The 21,732-nt window shown below is 58.3% G+C and overlaps 1 protein-coding gene across 8 annotated transcripts in view; it reads right to left on the bottom strand.

The window, feature by feature from the left end:
* Window positions 1-486: 486 nt before the first annotated feature.
* The window catches only part of Agap1 (ArfGAP with GTPase domain, ankyrin repeat and PH domain 1), a 480,841-nt gene continuing 459,595 nt past the window's right edge, over window positions 487-21,732 (bottom strand). For all 8 annotated transcript variants that reach the window (XM_047543038.1, XM_047543039.1, XM_047543040.1 and 5 more), the window contains 2 exons: window positions 9,144-9,399; window positions 487-7,141 (listed from right to left, as the gene is read on the bottom strand). In XM_047543038.1, the coding sequence (XP_047398994.1) occupies window positions 6,938-7,141; window positions 9,144-9,399 (460 nt within the window). In that variant the 3' untranslated portion in view covers window positions 487-6,937. The remainder of the gene's footprint in view (window positions 7,142-9,143; window positions 9,400-21,732) is intronic.

The following is a 21,732-nucleotide window of genomic DNA, read 5'->3' as shown; positions in this document are numbered from 1 at the left end:
TCCCTGCCATTTTAAGTGGTGGTCTGGGACAGTACAAGGACACAGCTGAGGCACCTGGACTGTCTGGGTCCAGTCAGACGTGCTGGCCAGGGAAACCATGCCTTCGGGGAGCTTCTGTCCTGAGAATGAAATGACGCAACCAGGCCTCTCCCTTCCACGCTGCAGCGCGCGGGGCCAAATCCCTCAGGCAGGTGGCCGGCCCAGGCCGTCCCTCTCTCAGGCGGTCCAAGCCCTCCTCTGTGACACACCTTCCCTGGAGCGGAAACCCAATTAGTTGTGACAAATGCCCAACAGCAAACACACACACACACACACACACACACACACACACACACTCCACGGAAGCAGCGTAGACATATTTTCATTTCTTTATTAGAAAGAGGCCTCTACACTATAGCCGCCTCTCCGTTACTTTACACAGCTTTCTTTTTCTTTTCCCCTTAGAATACTGTACAGCTGACACAAAAAAATCCCAAGGCAGGAAAATACAAACTGGCATATTTAATCCAAACGAGATCATATGAAATAACAAGCAAAGTGAAATGTCTGTCAATGGTTTTAATTACAGTACAAACAATATAAATAAAGCGTCGTTGAGCCGTTGTGAAACATGAAGTTGCCGAATGAGGTAATATAAAAACAACCCAAACGACCCGTCTCGGGGGGACCTGCCACCCTTCCATCGCTACGCTCGGCTCTTTACAGGCCAGAAGCCAGCAACAAAAGGGGCTGAGGTGCCACCTGGCCTGTTCCCACCCGGAAACCAGCCGCCATGTCACCTTGGGTCTGCTCCAGGCAAGATGAGGACCAGGGCAGGCGGGTGGGATGGAGGAGGCGCCCCCCAGGGTGGCCGTGGCCACCTCTGGGCTGTCCCCTCTGCAGGCCGGGTCTGAGGCTGCAGTGAGGGAGACCACGGCCCTGGGACTCCCCCACATCAAGGCCTTTCCCGCCAACACTATGGAGCAGGTCTAACCACTGCCTGCCCATCTCGGGCGGCCTGGACCCTGCTGGCGTCCTGGCAGAGGTGAGCAGGGCGTGAGCACTGGCCGCCTGAACTGGACCCAGCTCACGGCACTTTGGTCCTCTCTGTTCCCCACCCTGATGACCCACCAGCAGGCAGACCCTTTGGCCAGTCCCTGAGCGGAGGGCAGCGGGCTGCCTGGTCAGTGTATGCACCAGGCCAAGATCCCCGTGTGCCGGGCTACACTGGTGGGAAGGTGGCACGAGTCCTCTGAGGGATCCACAGTCGACTGACAGTGCTCTCAGGGCTGCTGCAGGTGCCACCCGGCACTGGGGAGACGGGGTAACATGACCGGGTGCTGCTGCCAGCGGCTGGTGCACTCAGGGGCTCCGGCTGCCCCTCGCCCTCCGCCTCTTGGTCCCTTCTTCCACCTGCATCTGACACCCCCAGTGCACCCGGACAAACAGCCCCGAGCCAGCCTTGCTCTCACTTGGGAGGCACCTGCCTTGGACCCCTGGCAGCTGAGTGCTGGGTGCCCACCCCCAGACCCCAGGACTGGGTGGGAGGAGGTCCCCAGACGGGGGCAAACCCCAAGCCAAAATCAGACCTGGTGATGGACCACGGGGGGCAAGCTGCCAAGAATCCTTTGCTGGGCTGCGGCAGGTGGGAGGTCACCGTGATGAGACTCCTAAACCAGCTCTTAAAACCCTCGGACCAAGACTTGTCTTACAGAATCCCTTTCCAGGAGAATCCATGTAGAACAATGACCTCTAACTTCAACTCTGACAGGCTGCAAACCCACATTCAAACAGCAGCACTTACAACCTACACAGGGAATCTGTTAAGATTTTTTTAAATTTTGAGGCGGGGTTGCTTCTCTAAAGGGAAGGTACTAAGGTTTAAGTTGTTAAATGGCATCTTTGCCCCATGTAGTATGACGTGGGCCCTGATGCCTGACTTCTCTAGTCAGGGACGTCTGAGGTCCAGCTGGTCACCTCCCGGCAGTGGCGGGAGTGAGTCCGAGGGCTGCGGCTTGGCAGTTCACCTACCTGGAGTAGCCAGCCCCACCCCCACCCCCAGCAGAACTGGAAGAAGTTCTAATTTAGATGCTTGAGTGACAAGTACCCACCCAAGCAGGGCGCAAAGCAAAAGAGGGGCCAACTGGAGGTGCAGCAGGGCCCAGGGGTCCCCTGCCATGCTGCATGCCAGCACCACACCTGGGCAAGGGAGCCAGGCCCAGTGGGGCTGCTTAGGGACCCAGGTGACATGCTCGAAGGACGCACAGGCCTGGCTTAGCTTTCTGGTGAGGGAGGAGGGTGGAAATCACCTCGGATGTGACTTTAGGATGTGAGAAGCCCGAGTCCGAGAGGGTGGTGGAGATAAATTCTGTTCCCTTTGAAGGAAAGATGTGTCCCCGCATATTTCTACCGAACTCCTTCCTGACTGCTTTTCAATCTGTTTGCTCGAAGGCCATAAATACAACTCGGGGAGTTCCAGGAAAGTCTCAGCGACCTTGTGGGGTGAGAGGGATGGAAGCAGAGCAGATGGGGTGGGGGAGCCGCGGGGGGCCAGGGCCCGGCCTTCCCAGCCCCTCTACCCCGAGCCCTGTCTCACCTCCGCTGGGGAGAAGTTCCACCGAGGCCAGGCTTGGGCTGCCCCAGGAGGCGGATTCCCCTCGGTTCCCGGAACACCCTAACTGCAGGACGGGAGGGTGGGACCCCTGGCACCAAGGACACGGCTTGGGCAGGGGCTGCGGAGTCCCCTTTCACCAGGTTCAGACCCAAGCTGACTGGGGCCTTGGCAGGGAAGGTGGGCACGTCAGTGAGCTGGACGCCTGCCCTCCACTTACACAAGCCCACCTTGGGGGTCAGGGGTGGCGGGGCCTAAGGGCACTCAGCCAGCCCAGGGTGCCGCCAGCGAGCACTGATCCTGGCAGGGAGGAGGAAAGGGCACCGCGCAAGCACCAGCCAATGCCACCAGGAGGGCGTGGGAGGGAGAAGGGTGGCTTTGCCTGAGGCGGCACGTGTGGACGGCATGGGGCGACGCTCGGTCCCCTCCTCTAGAGACCACCACCAGGAGAACGAGCAACGTTCCAACCAGTGGGGGCGAGGAGGTGGGAGTGGGCAGGGTCCAGGGACTTCTGTCGACACTCAAGGGCCCACGGAAGAGCACCTGGGCTCAGCAGAGGCACCTTGCCTCTCCCCTGTGCCACGGCCACCTCCCAGGACACTGGCATGAGGACATGGTGCCAGCTGGGGGCAGGTGTCCAGGTGCGTGCTGACTTCATTTCTGTTCCTGACAAATGCTCCCAATTCCTGAGCATCACCCTCTGCCAGGTGTGAGCTGGCGTTTCCCCTGCTGGGTGGAAACCTCCCCGCGCCCTGCAAGTTCCGCAGGTGAGGACAGAGCTGGAGGCCGGGCGCCTGCCTAAGGCTGCCCGCGTCCTCTGGGGACGTGCGTGACAGGGCTCTTTCTCAGCAGACCACATTCTTCCAGTGACGTCAGTAACAGCCCGGGCGCGGAGGCGGGGAACGCGTGCACACGTGCGGTGCCAGAGGACGTCCACGCCGCGCGGCAGAGGACAGATGCCAACAGGCCTCATCAGGCTGGGAAGAACTCGGCAGAGGGAGCTCGCACACAGGGACCCGTGCTGAGTCCAAGAGGCCGCTCCGCCCAGACGGTGGCCTGCAGAGAATGTGCCCGTGTCGGCACCCAGAGCAAGAGTGACTGGCTGGTGGTGAAGCTCAGTGACCGAGTGTGTGGACCATGCGTGTGGCCCTGGCTTCCACCCGCAGCACCAAAAAAAAAAAAGGAATTCAGTAAGAGCCCGCTCTCTCCTGCCTTTCAGGGCCACATAAACACCGTTTGCCCTGCACCTATAGGACACTGCACCTTTTTGGGACCAAAGACTCATGAACCTGTCTCTCCCTTCCTCCCGAGCTGCCCAGCTCCTGGGGCATTACTGGGATGCTTGGTGCCCTCCCCTCCCCCACACCTGAGGTCTGCTCGCCCTGGTCAGAGTTGTAGCCCCTTCCCCTGCAGGTTCCCCTGGCTACTGAAGAACTCTGGCCAGCTCTGTGCCTCCCACGTCCCCGGTAGTGACCACCAGGCCACGCTGTGGTGCTGCCAGCTAGACCCCAGGCGCGTGGACTGCTCCTTGGGCCCTCCCAGCTGGTGCTCGCTCAGGGAGTTCCACTTGGAACAGAAAGGTCATGTGGACTCTGCAGTGGTGGCTACTCATGTCACCGTCACTTCAGGGGTGGACATGAACTCTGCAGGTCCAGCCCCTTCCATACTGTTCATTCCTAACACTGGCCCTGCCCCCTGCTTCATCCAGACCTGTGTTGGTGAGCTTTGAAATGGGAGCAAAGAAAGGACCCGGGTCTGACGCTGGAACCTGAACAGAAGCCACCACTCCCCTTTAAAGGGAAAGAAATCCTGGAAACCCCGCTGCAGCTTTTCCTTCTATCGCCAAAGCATGGGCTCCAGAAAGCCAGCAGCCTTGGCAGGGCATTGCGGTCACACATGGCAGGGAGTGGCAGGAGGGTGGGAGGGGATGGTCCCAGCACTCGGGCTGTGGAAGGTGGAGTGAGACAAGAAGTCATTTGGGAGAATATGATATTATAAACACATATAGTATGTACACGCTCATGTGCATCCCAAGAGAAGCCTTACGGGGACTTCCGTTTCTTTTCAAAAGAAGGTTCCACTATGATAAGCATTCCTAGAGTGGGAATCAACTACAATGAGATGGCCTAGGAGTTTCGGTTATGTCCTATCTGTGTCTACAGAAGTCTGCAAGGGGGGATGTGCAGAGCGGGACTGGATGCTAACGTAGCTGCAAAAATAGGCAATGACATTTTTTTCTCTATTCACATTTAAAATAACTACACAGTGATGAAACACAGACTTAGAAGCCAAATGGAGGGGTTATAGAACAGCGGTCGAGGTCCTCGGAACTGTGGCTTTCTGCACCTGTGACAGTTCTGGATACTGGTCAGTTCCTCTGAGCTTAATTAACATTAGAAATCTCCGTGAAACACTTACCCACATATAAATTCTGTGTAAAGCTTTATTCTCCCCCAGCTACTTTAATTTTTTTTTTAAAAAGTGAAAGAAGAGGAAAAACTTTTACAAAATATAAGGTTTAATATATGAGAGCAAGGAACTTCTCCGGAGGCTGCTGGGCGAACGTGGCTTTGCCTTCCTGTGCTGCGTCAGCTCAGAGCCCCGGCTCTCCACGTGACGACCTCGATTCCTGCCATGCGGCCCTAGGGCTCTGGGCAGAGCTGCCCCTTTCCTCGTAACTAAGGTGCATCGTGATTTGCTTTTCTGTCCTTGACCACCACGCTGAAGGGGCGGAGTCCGAGGCCACCCGCACCCCTGTGATGGCAAACCAGCAGTACCGGGAGGGCCCGAGCCATGCTGACCGCGGTTCTCGGGAGCTGGGCCGTGCCGGCACCATGGGCAGCTGCTCCCCAGGCGCCTTTGCCACATACCAGGTCTGGGGTTCAGAAAATCCTTTGCCCGCTCTTGGTTGGCAAAAGTGGTCTCAGATCTACGTCATGCCTTCCAAGAAGTCACGCTCCTTCACCCCTTCCTAATACAATCTGATCCAGTGTCTTTTTTTTCTTCCCTTTCCCGATTTTAATAAGCAAATTGTACCACTGTCTTATTTTGATATGTTCCTTTTTAAAGGCTGTATATCACTTTAATGGAAGTGTTTACTGCTGGGAATATTTTCCATGTACAATGATCTGTAACCCTCTTATCTCAACTAGTTGCACGTTATTAGTTCACATCCAGTTCAATTTATAAATTAACAGAGGTGCCATTTGTCTGTACAAAAATCAATGCATATTTATGAACTTCTTTTATTCAAATAGATTTTCACACATCTTATCTAAGGACCTAAGACAGAAGCCTGGGTAAGGCAGGCCACGCGGCCCGGGAGTGACCGAGGCCCACTGCATCCACCTTGGCCAAAGGACAGAAAATCTCTCTCACTTTCAGAGAAAAAAAAAATAGCCTTTTGTGTATTTGCTTAGTTACCAAACACTCAAGAAACTGCTGTCAGCCGCGCTGGCTGTTTCCTTTTGAATTTCCAAGTTATTCTTATTTATTTTTTCCATTTTGTTTTTGCACCAAGGAGACTGCAGTCAAATAATACTCAGCAACTGATTTCCTCTCTTTGGACTGAAAAATTAAACAGATACTAAATTATGACAGTGAATTTAGAAAGGAGGGCTCCGAGGACTCGGAGAACATGCCCGGGATAATGCGCCGCGTCCCGGAGTATCGCAATCACATCGCGGCAATCACCGGAGCGTGCGGCTGCCTACCTCCTCGGCTAATGTGCTCTCTCCTCGGTGATGAGTAATCATGTCCTATTAAACAGCGGTAATGCTGGAAGAACTCAACTATACAAGCGTAATGAAGCCAGTATTCTCCCTGGACAGATTAGCTACAACTGATTTGACACATACCATCATAGGGGCTTCAGACCTGACAAACTCTGGGCTTGCTCCTGATTTATGCCGTCAAGCTCCTCGGAGAAGAGATGAAATCCAAGCGCTCCGTTTGGTAGAGGTGAAATGTACTGATGTGCTTAACTGCCAGTTAAGGGAGTTGCCCCTTCTCCCCGCTCCTCACCTCCCACCCCCTCCCTCCTGGCCCTTGTCCCCGTGCCCCGCTCTGTCCACAGGCCACCAGGGCAGGTGGCCCGCGCCGTGTGCTATCAGCAAGGAGCCGAGGCCCATGGTCTCTCCTGGGCTGCCTCAGGAGCGCGTGGAAAGGAACCGCCTCTGCAGCCTCCTGGCCTCTTCTTCCACCCTCGAGGACGTCCAGGTTTGGAGGTTGCTGGGGGTGCGTGGGCGGGAGGTGACCACCAGGAAGAGGGAGGGGACGTGAGGGACTCACGTGCTGTGACTTCCAAGAGTGGGTGGCGAGGCGGCCGGAGTGGGGCTGGCGTGGCCCTCAGATGATGCTGGGCACCCTCCCGCTGCTGTTGTTGCGGTTGCTGTTCTTGCGGGACAGGTTGGGGGTGGCCATGAGCACGCAGCGCTCGTCGGGGCAGCCGTACTGCAGCAGAACCTCCGCGCACTCCTGGCTGGGCGCCTGCCGGGCATAGGCCAGCGCCGTGTTTCCGTGGGCGTCGCGGGCCAGGACGTCCACCCCGTACTGCAGAGGCAACAGAGAGCCCGTCAGTGCCACCGGGACCAGAGAACAGGCGGGGCAGCGACGCCTTCCCCAGCCCTGCACAGGGGAACCAGCTAGGCGACCCGGCCGGGAGCCGGCAGGACCCAGGTCCGCGGCCGCTGGCTGCAGCCAGCACCTTCTCAGGAGCGCCTCTCCCAGCCAGAGCCCTCCTTTCCCACGACACTAGTGGGCCAGGGCAAACTTCAATTCCACTGTCTCTCCTTGACTTTCCAATTATAAATGAAAAAATAATCACTTTAGAAACATCTCAGAGGCAATTCATTTTCATTGCAGAAAATACACAAGTGACACATTAAGAACACAGGGAAACGTCACCTGAGACCTGGCCACTCGGAATCACCTATGCTGAGACTTCAGTGTGCTTACTCCAGGGTTCCTTGAACCTAAGTGCACAAGGCGTGACTGAGGGTGGACCACACGAACACTCCGTGCTTCTCTTTTTCACTTGACACTGGGTGTGACCACTTTCTTGCATCATTAAGAAGCACTCCCAGGCAGGCTCATGAGGCGCCGTGCCGTAGGCTCCACTCCCTATTCCACAGCTGGTACACATTTTGCTCGAAAGCTGTCGCTGGTGGAGGAAACGGAACTGTGGTGTGCATGCATGTTTTGCGACCTTCACGGGGTCCGTGACCATCAGAGAGAAGGCGAGGAGGGGAAATCCCGCCTTCACACGCAACATTCTTAGGCCTGCTGCTCATGAGAAAGGTGTTCTGCCACCTCTGCCAGGTCACAGCAGCGAGAAGCAGGGCCATTGATGGCCTGCTGGGCAACTCGAGGGGGAAAGCGGCGTATGCTGGGACGGGCTGAAGCGTGTGCCTGTCACTGCTGAGTTGGAGTCCCACCCCCCAGTCCAGTGTGACTGGTGTCCTCTAGGAAAAGCAGGACATGCCGGGTGTGCCTGCCCACAGAGGAGTGGCCACGTGAGGACACAGCAAGGCGGCAGGCCGCGGGACACCTGGTCCTGGGCTTCCAGCCTCCAGAGCTACAAGAAAAGGTGTGGGCCGTGTCCGCCACCGGGTGCCTGGCATTTTGCTGCTGCAGCCCCAGCAAACTGGAAACAACTGCTTTCTAATTTGCATTAAATCGCTGGTATTACTACTGGGCCAGAGTGAGGCTAAATGTTTGACTGATTTTTGATTTAGCATCTGTGTGTCTGCTCTAATTCTCCGATTGTGGCCATCAAAAAATAACTAAAGCCACGCGGAAAGCTGCCCTGCTCCTCGGCGGTGGGACTGAGCTGCACCGCCGCCTGGGTGGAGGCAGAGGAGCCCCAGCAAGTGCCCCTCCTCGGGGCAGTGTCCCCGCTGTGGCATACCCATCTCCTCCCACCCCAGGGACTCTGGCCAGATGCCCTGGCAGCTGCGGGGGCCACAGGCAGGGCAGGATCACACGTGGCACTCGAGCTTCCACATGAACGAAGAAACGTTTCCAAGTACAACGCACTGAGAATATTCCAGAGGAAGCCCTTGGACGAACTCCACCTCCTCAGGCCGCAGGGCTAGGGGCCTAGCACTTGTGTGTTGTGAATGAAAACACCCGGGGTTTGGCCATGGGACAGGCCCGTGAGCCATGGAGTGTAGGCTTCCCTGGTCCCCAAACAGGATGGAAGTGAAAAAGGGGCCACGGCCACCATGCTTGACTGAGGGGCCATCTTGGGACGAACCTCCAGAAACCAGCAGGTGCTACCCCGAGACGCCCACGGAGGGCATCCCATGGGCTCCGCTGCCCCGCCACGCGCCCACGGCAAGCGCCTGGCTGAGCCACACCCCAGCCGGCTGCTCCCTCGTGCAGCCGGTGCCTCCTGGCGCCCACCCTCACACAGGTGAGTCCAGAGGGCAGGGCCACCACACTTCAGCCAAGTTCCCTCTTAGGATTCGGTTCCATTTTCACACCGGACAGAGGCCGGAGGAAGAGCAGGGTGCCGAGAGCCCGGCACGGGGCGGGCGTGCCAGCCACCTACCCAGATCAGCAGCTGTGCCAGGACCACGTTGCCCTTGCGGCAGGCCAGGTGCAGCGCCGTGCGGCCGTCTCCCTCCCCGCAGGTCTCGTTCACCTCCTCCCGGGAGCCGTGTGCCAGCAGCAGGATGACTGTCCGCAGGTCCTCGTCAGCCGTGGCTCGCAGCAGGTGCTGGCCCAGCGACAGCTCGGTGCAGGGCAGCGGGGCCAGGAAGAGCTTCTGCTCGTACTTGGCCCGGATCCACCGCTCCTTCTCCTCCCTGCAAGAGCCACAGACGGCGAGATCACGGCCAGGCAGGACCACCTGCAGCCCCGTCCTGCCGGGCCGGGAGGCAGAAGGGTCAGGCAGCGTGGCAGGGGCAGGCAGGGGCGGGCGCGGGCTTATCTACGGTTCCCAAAGTGGTGCCCACCCTGTGCATCCACCACCTGGCCAGCTTAATAGGAGCACGAGTTCCCTGGCTCCACCTGAGCCCCCTAGGCCTGCAGGGCCTGTGCCGCCCTCGGAGTGAGAGTCGGGCCTGGACACGCCCACTTGAGCGCTTTGATTTTAGTGCTGCAGCTGTGACCTTGAAAGGTACCAGTGTGCCCTTACTCTACGGGTCTCCTGCAGGGTCTCCAGTGTTGGGAGGCCCTGGGGAGTGCCCACACAGCCTGGGCGCCCCAGGAGGAGCAGCCCACTGCTGTCCCTCCCTGGGCTCCGGCCAGGTGTCTTCCCAGCCCGACTCAGTTTCAACTGTGCACAGTGGCACTGGGCCCGGGGAGTCCACTCTCGCTCAGGGCTGATCCTGGGCAGGCTGGTTCTTCCTACATGGCACATCGTGAGGGCCAATGACTGGGGCCCACTCCCCGTAAGGGCAGAGGTCAATGGGGAGGGTTAAAAGCAGAGACTAAGCTGGTGACTTGTGCGCAGGATGTGATCTATTCAGACTCAGGACAGGCTTGGCGAGGAGGCAGGAAGCCCAGGAGTCCTTACATGACTAAGCACAGCTGGGTTTTCCGAGGGACGGTATCCCAGGGCCTGGCCTAGGAAGCAGGCAGGTGGCTTCCTGCAACGGGAGCCGAGCCAGGGGCAAGGACAGGGGAAGCTGGGAGGCCTGGCAGGGTTGGAGTGGGAGAGGACGAGGAGCGCAGCGGGTCCCTGGCTGCCCCGCAGCCTGGTGGGACTGAGCTCTCCGGGGGGGGTTTCACGGTCCAGAGGGCCTGGGACCCTGCCTGGGAAATGGCTGGGGAGGCTGAGGAAAAGGTGGGGCAGGGTGGGGAGAGAAGCCAGAGCAAGGAGAGCCCGGCAGCCAGGCACGTGCACTGGCCAGAGGGAAGGGTCTGGGTTGGGGTTGGTTTCTCAGGCAAACAAAAGACGTAAGAGACAGAAAACTCGGTGAGAAACAAGGGGGAGGACAAAACTCCTAAACGCAGCAGCATGCCATCTTGCGAGCAGCCCCGGTGAGGGTGCTCCGCGGTCCTTGCCGCTTCCTGACGAGGGTGATGAAGATGGACGGAAAAGCCCAGCGCCCGGAGCACAGCCAGGGAAGCTCCCCAGGATGTGGCCAGGTGCTCTTGGGGCATCGGGGCATCGCCAGGGAACACCGCCCCCGGCTGTCGGGAACCGCTAGGGCCTTCCGGCCCTCCTTCCACCACAGGCTCACTCAGGACGTCCAGAAGAAAGGCCTGCTTACACCTTGAGCCCTGTTGACACTGTGCACCCGATCCAGGGTCGGGTAGCCCTGGGCTGCCTGTAAGTACTTAGGCAAACAGAGGCTTCCAGGAGTAAACCTGGATTAGTTCCGCTTCACTTCCTGGTACATGCGGGTGACCCCAGGGTGACCCCTGACTCTTTCATTCTGAGATTTCCAGGACAAACACTGGCTGGTAGGGTGACCTGCGCTCCACCTGGGCAGAGACCAGGTACAAAAGCGAGACTGTGTCCGGAAATTCCGGTAACGGAGAGGAGACAAAAAACCCCAGTGGTTTTGAAATTATCTTAAAAACCTCACTTATGTTAAACATTTGTTGATGCATTTCATAAATCACAAAAGAGAAAGAGCAAAACGTGAGTTAAATGGAAAGGGATAATGGCGTGGGATACGTCCAGATCTCCGCGTTCCAATTTGCTAACTCTCATTTTTTCGGCAGGCATAAAACCAGACCGTGTTATTCTGCTCCGATTGGTTTTAATAGTCACTGCCAAGTCATCCAGGGTGAGCGGAGAACTTAACGGGGGAACTCCAGTCCCGACTGCAGTTATTAAATGTTCTTTTTAATATTCAAATACCCCAGCTCTGGCCCCCTTGCTGGGGTCTGGATGCTCTGAGGACGGCAGCCACCCGCTCTCCTGCCCTCCAATGGGGCCACCACGGGAAGCTCCAGGGCATTCACGGACAGCGGCGCAGGTGGGATGAGCTGTCACTGCCTTAAAACCGGTGCCCTCTGGATGCAGAGTGAAGCGGGGTTCGGGAGCCTTCTTTAAGAGAAAGGCCGCAGCGTAGTGTGCCTGAAGCGGGAAGAGGGCCCGGCTCCCGGGGCTGCACGGCTCAGCAGGTGCTGCCTCTGACAGCAGCTTGAACCTGGAACTCAACCAAACAGGGGCTCAGTCCTCCTGGCCCTTCCCCCTCCGCTCAGGACGTCCCAGATCTGCTCAGCGCGTGGCTCTAATTGTGGCAGGTAATCACGGCCCTTCGGGAGACGTTGTGGGCTCTTTCGAACACAGGCCCTTGGGACTGTGATATCCCAGCATCTTTCCAGACGGCTGGAGGTGGCCTTTCAGGGAGCTAAGGGAGCCGGCTGTGGCTTCCTGTCTCTCCAACACGATTTCTGTTAGCAGTTGAAGCCTGGTTAGCACAAATGTGGCCCAGGCAAGGAAACTGTGCACCTTCTCCAGAGCACAGGGAGGGAGGAGAATCTGCTGTGGACGCTGGGCTCCCGGCTGTGGTTTCCAGCCACAGAGACATCGGGCTCCGGGGCCTGCTTTCTTCTTAGTGGTGCATGCTCTCACCTTCCTAAGACTTGGACCCTCATTTTCTCATCTGTAAAATGGGCCCAGCAATATCTAGCCCAGGCAGACTGGTCTGGGTCTGAGATCACACTCTGGACCATGTCCTGGCCAGAGGCCCCTCTGAAGACAGTGGCTAGTGTTCTTTAAGGGACAGAGCACTCAGTGAGGTGTTGCGTGCCCCTGAGGTGCTGGTGGCACAGGGCTGGGGCTCCTTGCTGCTGCTGGAGGGGTCCAAACACGCAGACACACTAAACATGCAGACACAAGGGCCCCAGGACTCGACAGCTCAGATGGTGAGGTGAGCTGCTCTTGGCCGGGGGCCTTGACAAGCCCATGGGTGTCTTGTGGGTACGGAGGGCTCAGAGACACTGGGGTGAGAGCGCTGGGTTACTGAAACGACCCTGTGCCTGTCAGAGTTGCCAGGGCCAAGTGACTGGCCTTTGCCCACAGACGGGAAGTCTAAAGTGTCCGGATGTTATGGACTGAACTGTGCTCCCCGCCTCTAAGTGCGCACGTTGAAGCCCTAACCCCAGCAGGACCGGAGCTGGACTCAGGTCTTTAGGGCACTGGTTACGGCTAAATGAGGTCGTGAGGTGGAGACCTAAGGCCCTGGGTCTGGTGTCCATCTGAGAGGAAGAGGTGCCAGGCCTCCCTGCTCTCTCTCTGCATGAACAGCTAGGTAAGGACAGAGAAGGCACCACCTGCAAGAGCTTGGCCAGAAACCAACCCTGCTGGCCCTCGACCTTGGACCTCCAGCCTCCAGAACTACAAGAGGCAAACTGCAGGCGTGTGGCATTTGGACAGGGCGCCCGAGCCACAGCCTCCACGCCCCACCTCCATGCAGGTGACAGGTGAGAGAGGGGTAGGTGCTGACCGCATGAGGACGCCTCTCTCGGCCGTCGCCCTGGGAGAGCACTCTGCCAGGTGGACAGGCCAGCGGGCCCCGGGACACCCGGCTCTTCTGGGACCCCAGCCTGTCTCTCGGCACCCTTCGTTTCCCCAGGGAAGGCCAGTTCAGGAGCAGGAGCGGCAGTCCATCACCTTGCCGCGTTCCCGTGCCCTGGAGGACCACTGCTCATGGCCTCTGTTAGCTAATGAGCTAAAAAATGAGTTATTGGCACAGCTGCCGTCAGCAGAGAGGAGGGGCTGGCTCCTCATCTGGTCCTGGTGCTGACACACCTTTAAATAAATCAGCCACTCGAGCGCCAGGGAGAGGTCTGAGCGCCTGCTCATCAGAAGACAGACATCGCCCCATCCCCCAAGGACCAGGAGACACCTTCAGAGGCGCCTCGGCAGGTATTCTCTTCCTGCCCCCCGTGAAGCCTCGAGGGCGCCTCTCCACCTCCCTCGGGCTGTGGTCGGGAGCTGCCTGTGCACGGACCACGGTCCAGACGGCAACAAGCAGAGGACTGAACAGAGGGTGAGGGTGGGGGCCGGGCTGGGCTGCAGAGCCAGGGGCCCTCTGGATATCTGGGGATCCACTGGGCTTGGACACGGACGCTCTGGCACTGCAGCCTGGTGGCTCCGCCACCCCCGACCTTAAGCAGTGGTGACTTGGTCAAGCCCCCCTGTGTCCATCCCAAAGGTGACTCCCTTGAACGCCTCCCACCTGCCACCAAGTCAACTGCTGCACTGTGAAGACCAGGTGCCACCTTCAACAGTCACAGCCGACGTGACTGTGCCCAGGGCGAGGACAGATAGCACCTGGCTTCATGGGTTGCTCCTGATGACAGCGGATTCCTCAAGGGACCTGAGCATGTCACCCATCTTCACAAACAGATCAAGTACCAGATGCAAATCATGCACATGAGCTGTGGCCACATTTTGGGAAATCATGGCAACAAGGAGAGGCTTCAGTGAGATGGATCAAATGGAGTCCCAGCTTCAGGACAGGGGCGGGGGGAGGGTCTGGAGCTGACAGCTTCTCTTCTCCTGAACCAAGGAAGCCCAGGCACTGCACACCACCCAGGTGGGATGGGGCTTGCAGCCGAGGCCAGCCTCCCAGTCCAACCTTATTTGTTTGGTGCTGGGGATGGAGAGAGCCGTGTGCAGCCTAGGCACTTGTTCTACACGGAGCGCAGGGCAGCCCTGGCCTGGCCCTAAGGACTAGCGGCCAGCGTGATGAGGGCGGCTGGGTGCCCAGGTGGGCAGATGCTCCCTTCTTTGGAAAAAGATGGACATCAGGGTCCCTTCAACTGCCAGGAGGGCAGCTCAGGGCCGGGGTCGGGGAGCAGGAGGGCTTTGTGACCCATGTGCAGGCCTGAGACCAGCGCGGAGGCCAGCCAGTGTGTGTGGGGATGTGACACGTCTGTTCCCAGCCTGGGTGGCACAGCAGGGACATCCAGGCCTATGAGCAGACACCAGGTGTTGTACAGATACAGGGCAGCAACCTCGGCAGTGAGTCAGGGTCAAGGGTCCAGCAGAGATCAGCACTGGGCTGGGGCGGGTGTGAGGTCAGGGTGGTGTGGCAGGAGCCTCTGAGGCAAGGACAGAGACAGGGCCTGACCTGTGCGTGGGTTGACCAGGCTCCACCTCAGGGTCATGGGGTCCAGTCCTGGCATGGAGGACACCAGGGCAAGCCCAGCCATGGGGTGACGCTGTCAAGGCCACAGAGACAGCATGACTGACTGTGATCGTCCTTGATCACTGACTGTGACTGAGGGGAATCACCAGAATCCCAGAGAGTGGGGGCAGGGGGGACACTGCTGCAGGTGGCTGCCAGGCTCTGCATGCTGGCCGCCCACGGGGCATGGTACTGAGAGGAGGGCCGCAGGGCAGTGGCCAACTCACAAGGCAGCAGATTGATGTTTCCTACGAGGCCCAGAAGCCTGCCCGCCCCTTCTTTGCCAGGAAGAGGGCGGCCCTCGCCAGACACCAAGCCCGTTGCTGCCTGGAGCTTGGCGTCTGAGCTTCAGGCCTGGAGCAAAGCATTCCTACTGCTGAAGCGTGACCCAGCCCCAGGCACTTAGTTACAGCCGCTCCAAAGGACCAGGGCAGTAACAACCCCAACCCATTCGCACCGTCTCTCCACCCTATTCTCACCGCTACTCGAGCTAAGCTGGTGGGTTTTGGGGGAAGAATCTGTGAATGCTTGTTCCAAGTTTACCTGGAAGTAACTAGTAACATACTGAAACCAGCTGCACTCTGTTCAGGAAGGTCCCCACTAAGGCTCATTAAGTACCTATGATATAGCAGGTGCCATGGCACATACCTGTGATCGCGGATACTTGGGAGGCTGAGGCAGGAGGATTGCAAGTTTGAGGCCAGCCTTACCAACTTAGCAAGACCCTCAGTAACTGAGTGAGGTCCTAGGCAACGTAGTGAGACACTGTCTCCAAATGAAAAATGAAAAGATTGGGGATGTGGCTCAGTAGTAAAGTGCCCCTAGGTTCAGGTCTCAGTACCACCCTCCCCCACCAAAAAGTCCCTGATGTGTCGGTCACTGGGCTGAGCCTTTTGCACAGCTGTCTGGTTTACTTCTGACGATACCTGGTGAGTAGATGCCACCACTGCCCCATTTTGGAGGATGTGAAGGGCGCTGCTCAGGTTCTAGCTGTGACAGCTGAGTGGCTGAGCCTGTGGCTCTGCCTGAACCCTTCCTCGGGGCTCTGCTGCCTCCAAGGCGGGAAAGCCGAAGCCACGTGCAGGCTCGAATGCAGCGCATGGCACCGTCTTCTGCCGCTGGCCACCTCAAACCCCGGTCTCGCCATTCAACACGCCTGTGGGTGCTGGACTCCCAGTGAAGAGCCTCAGTTCCCTCAGACCCAGCTCACGCCTTCTGGCGCTCCCTGGCCACCTGTGGGTGGCGCGAGTCCAGCATGCTTCCTCCTTGGCTGACCTAGAATGCTGACTTCACTGCTGGCCTAGGGCACCTGCTGGACCCATCGGGACCCCATCCATCGCCGCAGGCCTGGGCCACGCCTGCCCCTGGGGAGCGGGACCCACAGGGCCGCCCCTCTGCCCCTCCCAACTCTCTTCCTTACCAGAATTATTTAGAGTAGAGATGAATGATGGCGATCACTTATGGAATGATTATGGAGTGAAAGGAAGGGGAATCTAAGTGTGGGGGAGGCGAGGGCGAGGGAAGCAGCAGAGACTCGAGTATCGGAGACCCAACTGCAGGGGTTCGAGGTGCCTGGTGCCAGGCGCGCCCGACAGGCAGCTCACTGCTGGTGATGAGCAGAGAGCAGCCCATCCTGGGGGCTGTGGGCAGGAGCCATGCCTGGCCAGATGGCCTCTCCCACCTTCCCGGACAAGGAGCCCTCTCTTTGTTCCTCAGCCCCTGAGAGCTGGGAAGACAGTCACCAGGAACTGTTGTCAGTGCCTGGCTCTGGCAGGGAGGGCTCAGCAGGCTGCCAAGGGCCGCAGGGTTAATGGCTGGATTCCCAGAAAGAAAGTTCTTGACGGATAATCACACAGCTTCCGACTGGCTGACCTGTCTTGTGGCCGCCCAGGAGACGCGTCCCCAGGGATCGTTCGGGCCAGGCCAGGCTTGCTGGGTTGGGAGAAGTGCTGCCCAGGCCACCTGATGATCTCGACCACCTCCGCCCTCAAGGTGTGTGCACGCCTGTCGCTTAGGACACTGCTCCTTTTGGAAACATCTGTTCCCCCACGGGATGTGGGAGGTTCTGCAGCCAAGTGCAGTGCGGCGCAGGCATGCCCGGGTGAGGAGGGAGCTGGAGGAGCAGGGTTCTGAGGAGGTGACAGGCGCGAGAGGAAGGACGGAGGAAGAAGAGAAAAGAACCGGCTAGCAGTAAGGAATTTCCAAAGTGCTTCCTGCCTCCAGCAAAACAGGAGCGGGGCGGGGAGGCACGGAAGAGGGGGCCGGAACAATGCGCTGGAGAGGCGGGTTTCCTCCCGCAGGGGAAGCGGCCGTGCCCGGCCCTCCTCACGCATGCCTTCTCCCAGGCCGTTGCTAGGGCCAGGCCACAGGGCTGAGGACGGCCAACAAAGACCGATGGATATTTATCCCTTAATTACGGAAAGCTTTTAAGGAACTGGCCACTGTAAATCCCGCATGCGGAGGGCAGGAGGCGCGATGAGGATTTACACTCACAGGCAAAGCAAAAATAAATATCCCGCCTGACTTCTGATCGATACCAAGAGTGTTCCTGCCAACCTGCAGGCTGTTTTATGAGCACGGAGGAACGGAACAGGATCATTATTAATTAAATAAAGTCACCCATATGAGGCTTATTACTTCTGCGAGTTCCACTACTGGGCAGGCCCGGGTCGCCCAGGGCGAGGGTGGTGGGCTCTGGTGTCCCACCACGGAGCTCTTTGTGACTCCGTGCTGCCCTGTGCAGCCTGGGCTGTCCCAGGTACCTCTGCCACCCTGCTTCGCTGGTCCTGCCCTCCACCCGGGAACCACTGAAGGACACTCCTGGTGCGCCTGGTAATGCAGACGCCAGGTCCCCCGCCTCGAGTGTCTGGGCAGCCCGTGGACCTGCACCTGGAGGTGCCAAGGCGGGCACAAAGGAGAGGAAGGGCCAGCCACTGTCCTCAAATGGCCCCGGGGTGAGGAAACACCAGGCTGACGAGTGAACAGACCCCAAGACCTCTTGGGATCTACCCTGTGCCAGTGCCCTTGGTGCTCCCAGCACAGAGGAAAAGACCCCGGCCCCTGTGGGCAGCCAGGCTAGCCACGGAGCGCTGGGTCAGGCCCGCTCTCTCCTGGGCCTCAGTTTCCCTCTAAAGAGGATGGATGTGTCCAGGGCCTGCTGCCTGAAGCGGGAGGTCTGGAAGACTTGCCATGGAGGTAGGATGGCGCAGATGGTCTGCTGCCCGTGGGGAGGGAGAGCTGCCTGCCAGTGCCAGGCCCGGGCCTCAGGCCGGCGGCCACACAGGCCTGGCCCTCGCTGGGCCTGTGCAGAGGCACACCTTAGCCTCGCTTGCCATTTTGACAAGAAATCTACAACCTGTCTCACGTGCCGGGCTGCCACGCGTCGTCTGTGACCACCCACGTGGGGCCCGGTGTGTGCCCGGCCATGAGCAGTCGGGGGCAGGGGGCGGCCAGGGGCTCTCGGGGCTCCCCTCCTGGGTCCCGGGCTTGAAGTCAGACGTGGGCCAGGCTCCTAATCTGCTTCTGCAAGACCCACCGGACCCTCCTGGCGACACCACGCCAAGCCACGGTGGAGAAGACCCTGCAGGCGGCTCTGGCCTCGCCCTCGCCTGCGTGCGCGGCACCAGCTGCTTTCTCAGGCTGCGCTCAGGCAGTCGCAGGATGAACGCTCTGGCTCCTGGATTCTCAGGCCCCTGGAGCCACCCGCCTGGAGGGGCCCAGGGTCTGCCGAACCTCACGGGTGCCCTCCAGGGGCTGCTCATCTGCTGGCATCAAATGCTGGCAAAGGACCACCGAGGCTTTGAGGCCATGCTCCGCAAGCACGCAGGCTTCGGGTTGTGATGTGAACTGCGAGAACTTAGGTCCTTCCTTCGGTTCCAGCCAGGGTGACTTCTAGTGTCCGTTGAGAATGGAAAACAGGTGCAGCAGACACCCGCTGCCCAGCTCCCAAGGCTGCCAGTCAGCAGGCCAAAGGACGGGGAGAATGGGCTCTGCTGCTGGACATGGTGCGCGGAGGCGAGGCGTGCTGTGTGCCGAAGGCCTGGGCCCTGGGATTCCACAGGAAGCCCCAGCCCGGGTGGGGGTCACGAGGCCTGCCTGGGGAGCCTGGGTCAGGGTGGAGCCCAGGAGAGGGATTAGTGCCCTCCAAAGAGGAGACACAACAGAGCCCCTCTCTGCTCCCGGTGAGGTGCAGCAGGAGGCAGCCATGCCGGGGACCAGGAGGAGGGTCCTGACCAGGAAATGTCCTGGGCGCACCTCAGTCCTCCACTTCCAGGGCTGCGCTATGGAAGCCAGGCCAGGACAAGGAGCAACAGCCACTGAGGAGCACAAGGAACCTTCCACTGTCCCGGGCCACCCTCCTGACCCACCTTGCACCTGTCTGGCTATGATGTAAAACTGATGTGGATCCAAGAATACTGGTGCCCTGTTCTTAAGTTTAAAAGCAGGGGGCTTTATACTTCCCCTCAGACCACTGGACCACTCACTGTGGTCCTTCCTTGTTGGTGTGGCCTTGGTGGAGGGCACCCTCCTGCTGGGCTGTGGGGTGAGCCCCCACCGAGGCTTCCTTGGAGGAGAGCCGTGTCTCCCCCATGGAGGTGGCCAGCTTCCCGCATGCCCACCAGCCTGCAGAGCTGTCCCTCTGGATGCCGGCGAGGGGGTATGGTATGGCCGGCTCTGACCCGCAGGAAGCTCCATTCGTTCACAGCAGTCTTTGTCGCCCCAGCCCTATTTTTAGATGGCCACTACTGTGGCTTCTGACAGGGTTCTGACAGCGGGCCTGACCCTCAGCCCTGTCCCTCAGGGAATCAGAGAAGGGACAAGGTGCAGTGAGGTGGCTGGAGGGGCAGCCAGCTCCAATGTCTGCCGCTGAGGAGGCTGCAGCAGCGAGGTCCAGCCCACCAAGAGCACCCTGTGCAGCTGTCCCGCAGAGGCCAGGGCCGTGGTGGACCTCCCTGACATATACATGTCATTCCCATGTGGAGTACCTGGCCCTTACTTCACTCTTGGAAAAACTGTGAAGAGCTATTTGAAAGCATGAATCCTGAGAGGTCAGTGCCAGGCGGGAGCCAGGCCACCTGGTGGTTCCAGACCACGCGCAAGGTGATGTGAAACTGGCCATACCCGGCGGCCCTCCCGGCTGTCCTGGCAGCGAAGCCCCCACCACAGGAAATTAATTTCACTGTAACAGTGGCTGATGGAATCGGCTCTGGAACACAGGGCGTCATAAACGGGAGGGGAGAGCAAGGGCCCATCCTCCTCCAGATCCTGTAAGATGGATGGGAGCCCGGGTGTGCCCCAGGGCCCCAAAACACCTCCGGCCCCACAAAGCAGGGACACCAGGGAAGGACCTCAGAGCAGGGAGCCAGCCAGGGACTTCTCCAAGCGGGCGTTCAGCACATGCAGAGAAGGTCTTAGGTGACCAAGTGGCAATGCGTTTGGGAAAGCCAAGGAAAACTGAGCAGGTTTCTGGTAAAACCTGGCAACTGGCTTTCCAAACCGCAATCCTTGGTTACACCGTGTTCTGAAGACATAAGACCCTTGAACTCAAAGCATCTTCTTAATGCAGTTTTCCACTGAACTCGGGAGCGGGAGGGGCTGGTCACAACTGCTAAGTGTGACGACAGCGATGAGGGAAGAAGAACTGCTCATCTTGGCACCGCAGACTGGAACCAGGAACACTGCCACACAGCTGCATCCCGAGCACCCATGGCCCTTTTTTTCTGAGACGGGGCTTTGCTAAGTTGCCCAGCCTGGCCTTGAACTTAGAATCCTGCGGCCGCAGCCTCTTGAGCTTCTGGGATTACAGATAGCTAAGAGAAAAAAGTTACTAGGGACACGCAGACAGGAAAACACTCAATATTAATTTCATCTTAACTTTCCCACAATATGAAAATGGAATGTGCGGGAGGCCGGCGGGACATGTGGTCTGGGGCCTAACGGTCCCGGTAGGGCTGCAGCTGACCTGCACATTCCTCAGTGGGGACGGCCTGGGTGCAGCTATCCTCACCAGCCAGCAGGGACTCCATTCTACTTAATGACAACCGAAATCTTGTTGAAGTCCAGCACCTTTCAGAGAACACCCAACTAAAACAGCGGCTGGCTTTTCTTTTTCAACTAATATTAAATGTGAAAAACTCTTGGCTCAAATCCACATATCCACTAGGTTGCTGCTTCTAAGGGTGGCTGTGGGGGTGGGGCTGTGTGAGAATTAATTAGTAGAAATTAATTCTCTAGAGCAAGGGAAGCATTATTATTTAACAAGCTAAAGCAAAAGTCTTTCACTAAAATCACCAAATCTCTAACCAATGGAACCAGGAGCCAGAAGCTGGTCAGGTGTTTTATTTTCCACAGTTGACACAAGGCTAACTTGCCCAATGTCACTGGTCTTGATAATGCAAAATCAACTGTCTGCTGAGCTTCCCGGTGGAGAGGGCATCCCAAGACAGGCCAAGGAGGCCCTCGGGGTCCGTTGGTTGAGGGATGCTGTGGGGGCACAACCCTACAGAGGTATAGGGAGGCCCCACGCTTAGGGCAGGCCCCGCCTGGTCTAATTCTCTGCTGTCACCACCTCGAATTCCTTGTTATTTACTGTACAAGGGGCTCACAAATTCTCAAGCTGGTGCTGGACAGGCCAGTTGATTTCCAGGATCAGTTGGGGTAAAGTCATCACCAGTCTCTGAGAAACGGTTGAAAGCAAACCATGCAGTGAGATTTCCAAAGTGTATTTATAACCCACCTCCCTTCCCTTTCCCTGGAGGGACGCCCTGCCCAAGATGCCCCACTGCTGAGGGATCCTGAGCCCAAGTACCTTCCTAGTGCCTTTAGGCACTAGAATGTCTGAAAGCCTTTGAGAAAGGTTTTTAGAATAAAGGATTTCACTGAGAGGTGATACTAACTTAAATGCATCACTATGCATGGTGGCGCACACCTGTAATCCCAGCTACTCGGGAGCCTGAGGCAGGAGGATCGCAAGTTCAAACCCAGCCTCAGCACTTAGTGAGGCCCTGAGCAACTTGGTGAGACCCTATCTCTAAATAAAAT

Source organism: Sciurus carolinensis, chromosome 3 (assembly GCF_902686445.1).
Source record: "Sciurus carolinensis chromosome 3, mSciCar1.2, whole genome shotgun sequence".
In the NCBI taxonomy this organism is placed as follows: Eukaryota; Metazoa; Chordata; class Mammalia; order Rodentia; family Sciuridae; genus Sciurus; species Sciurus carolinensis.
The sequence above is the reverse complement of the archived record's forward strand: the minus strand, read 5'-3'. Positions and strand labels throughout refer to the sequence as shown.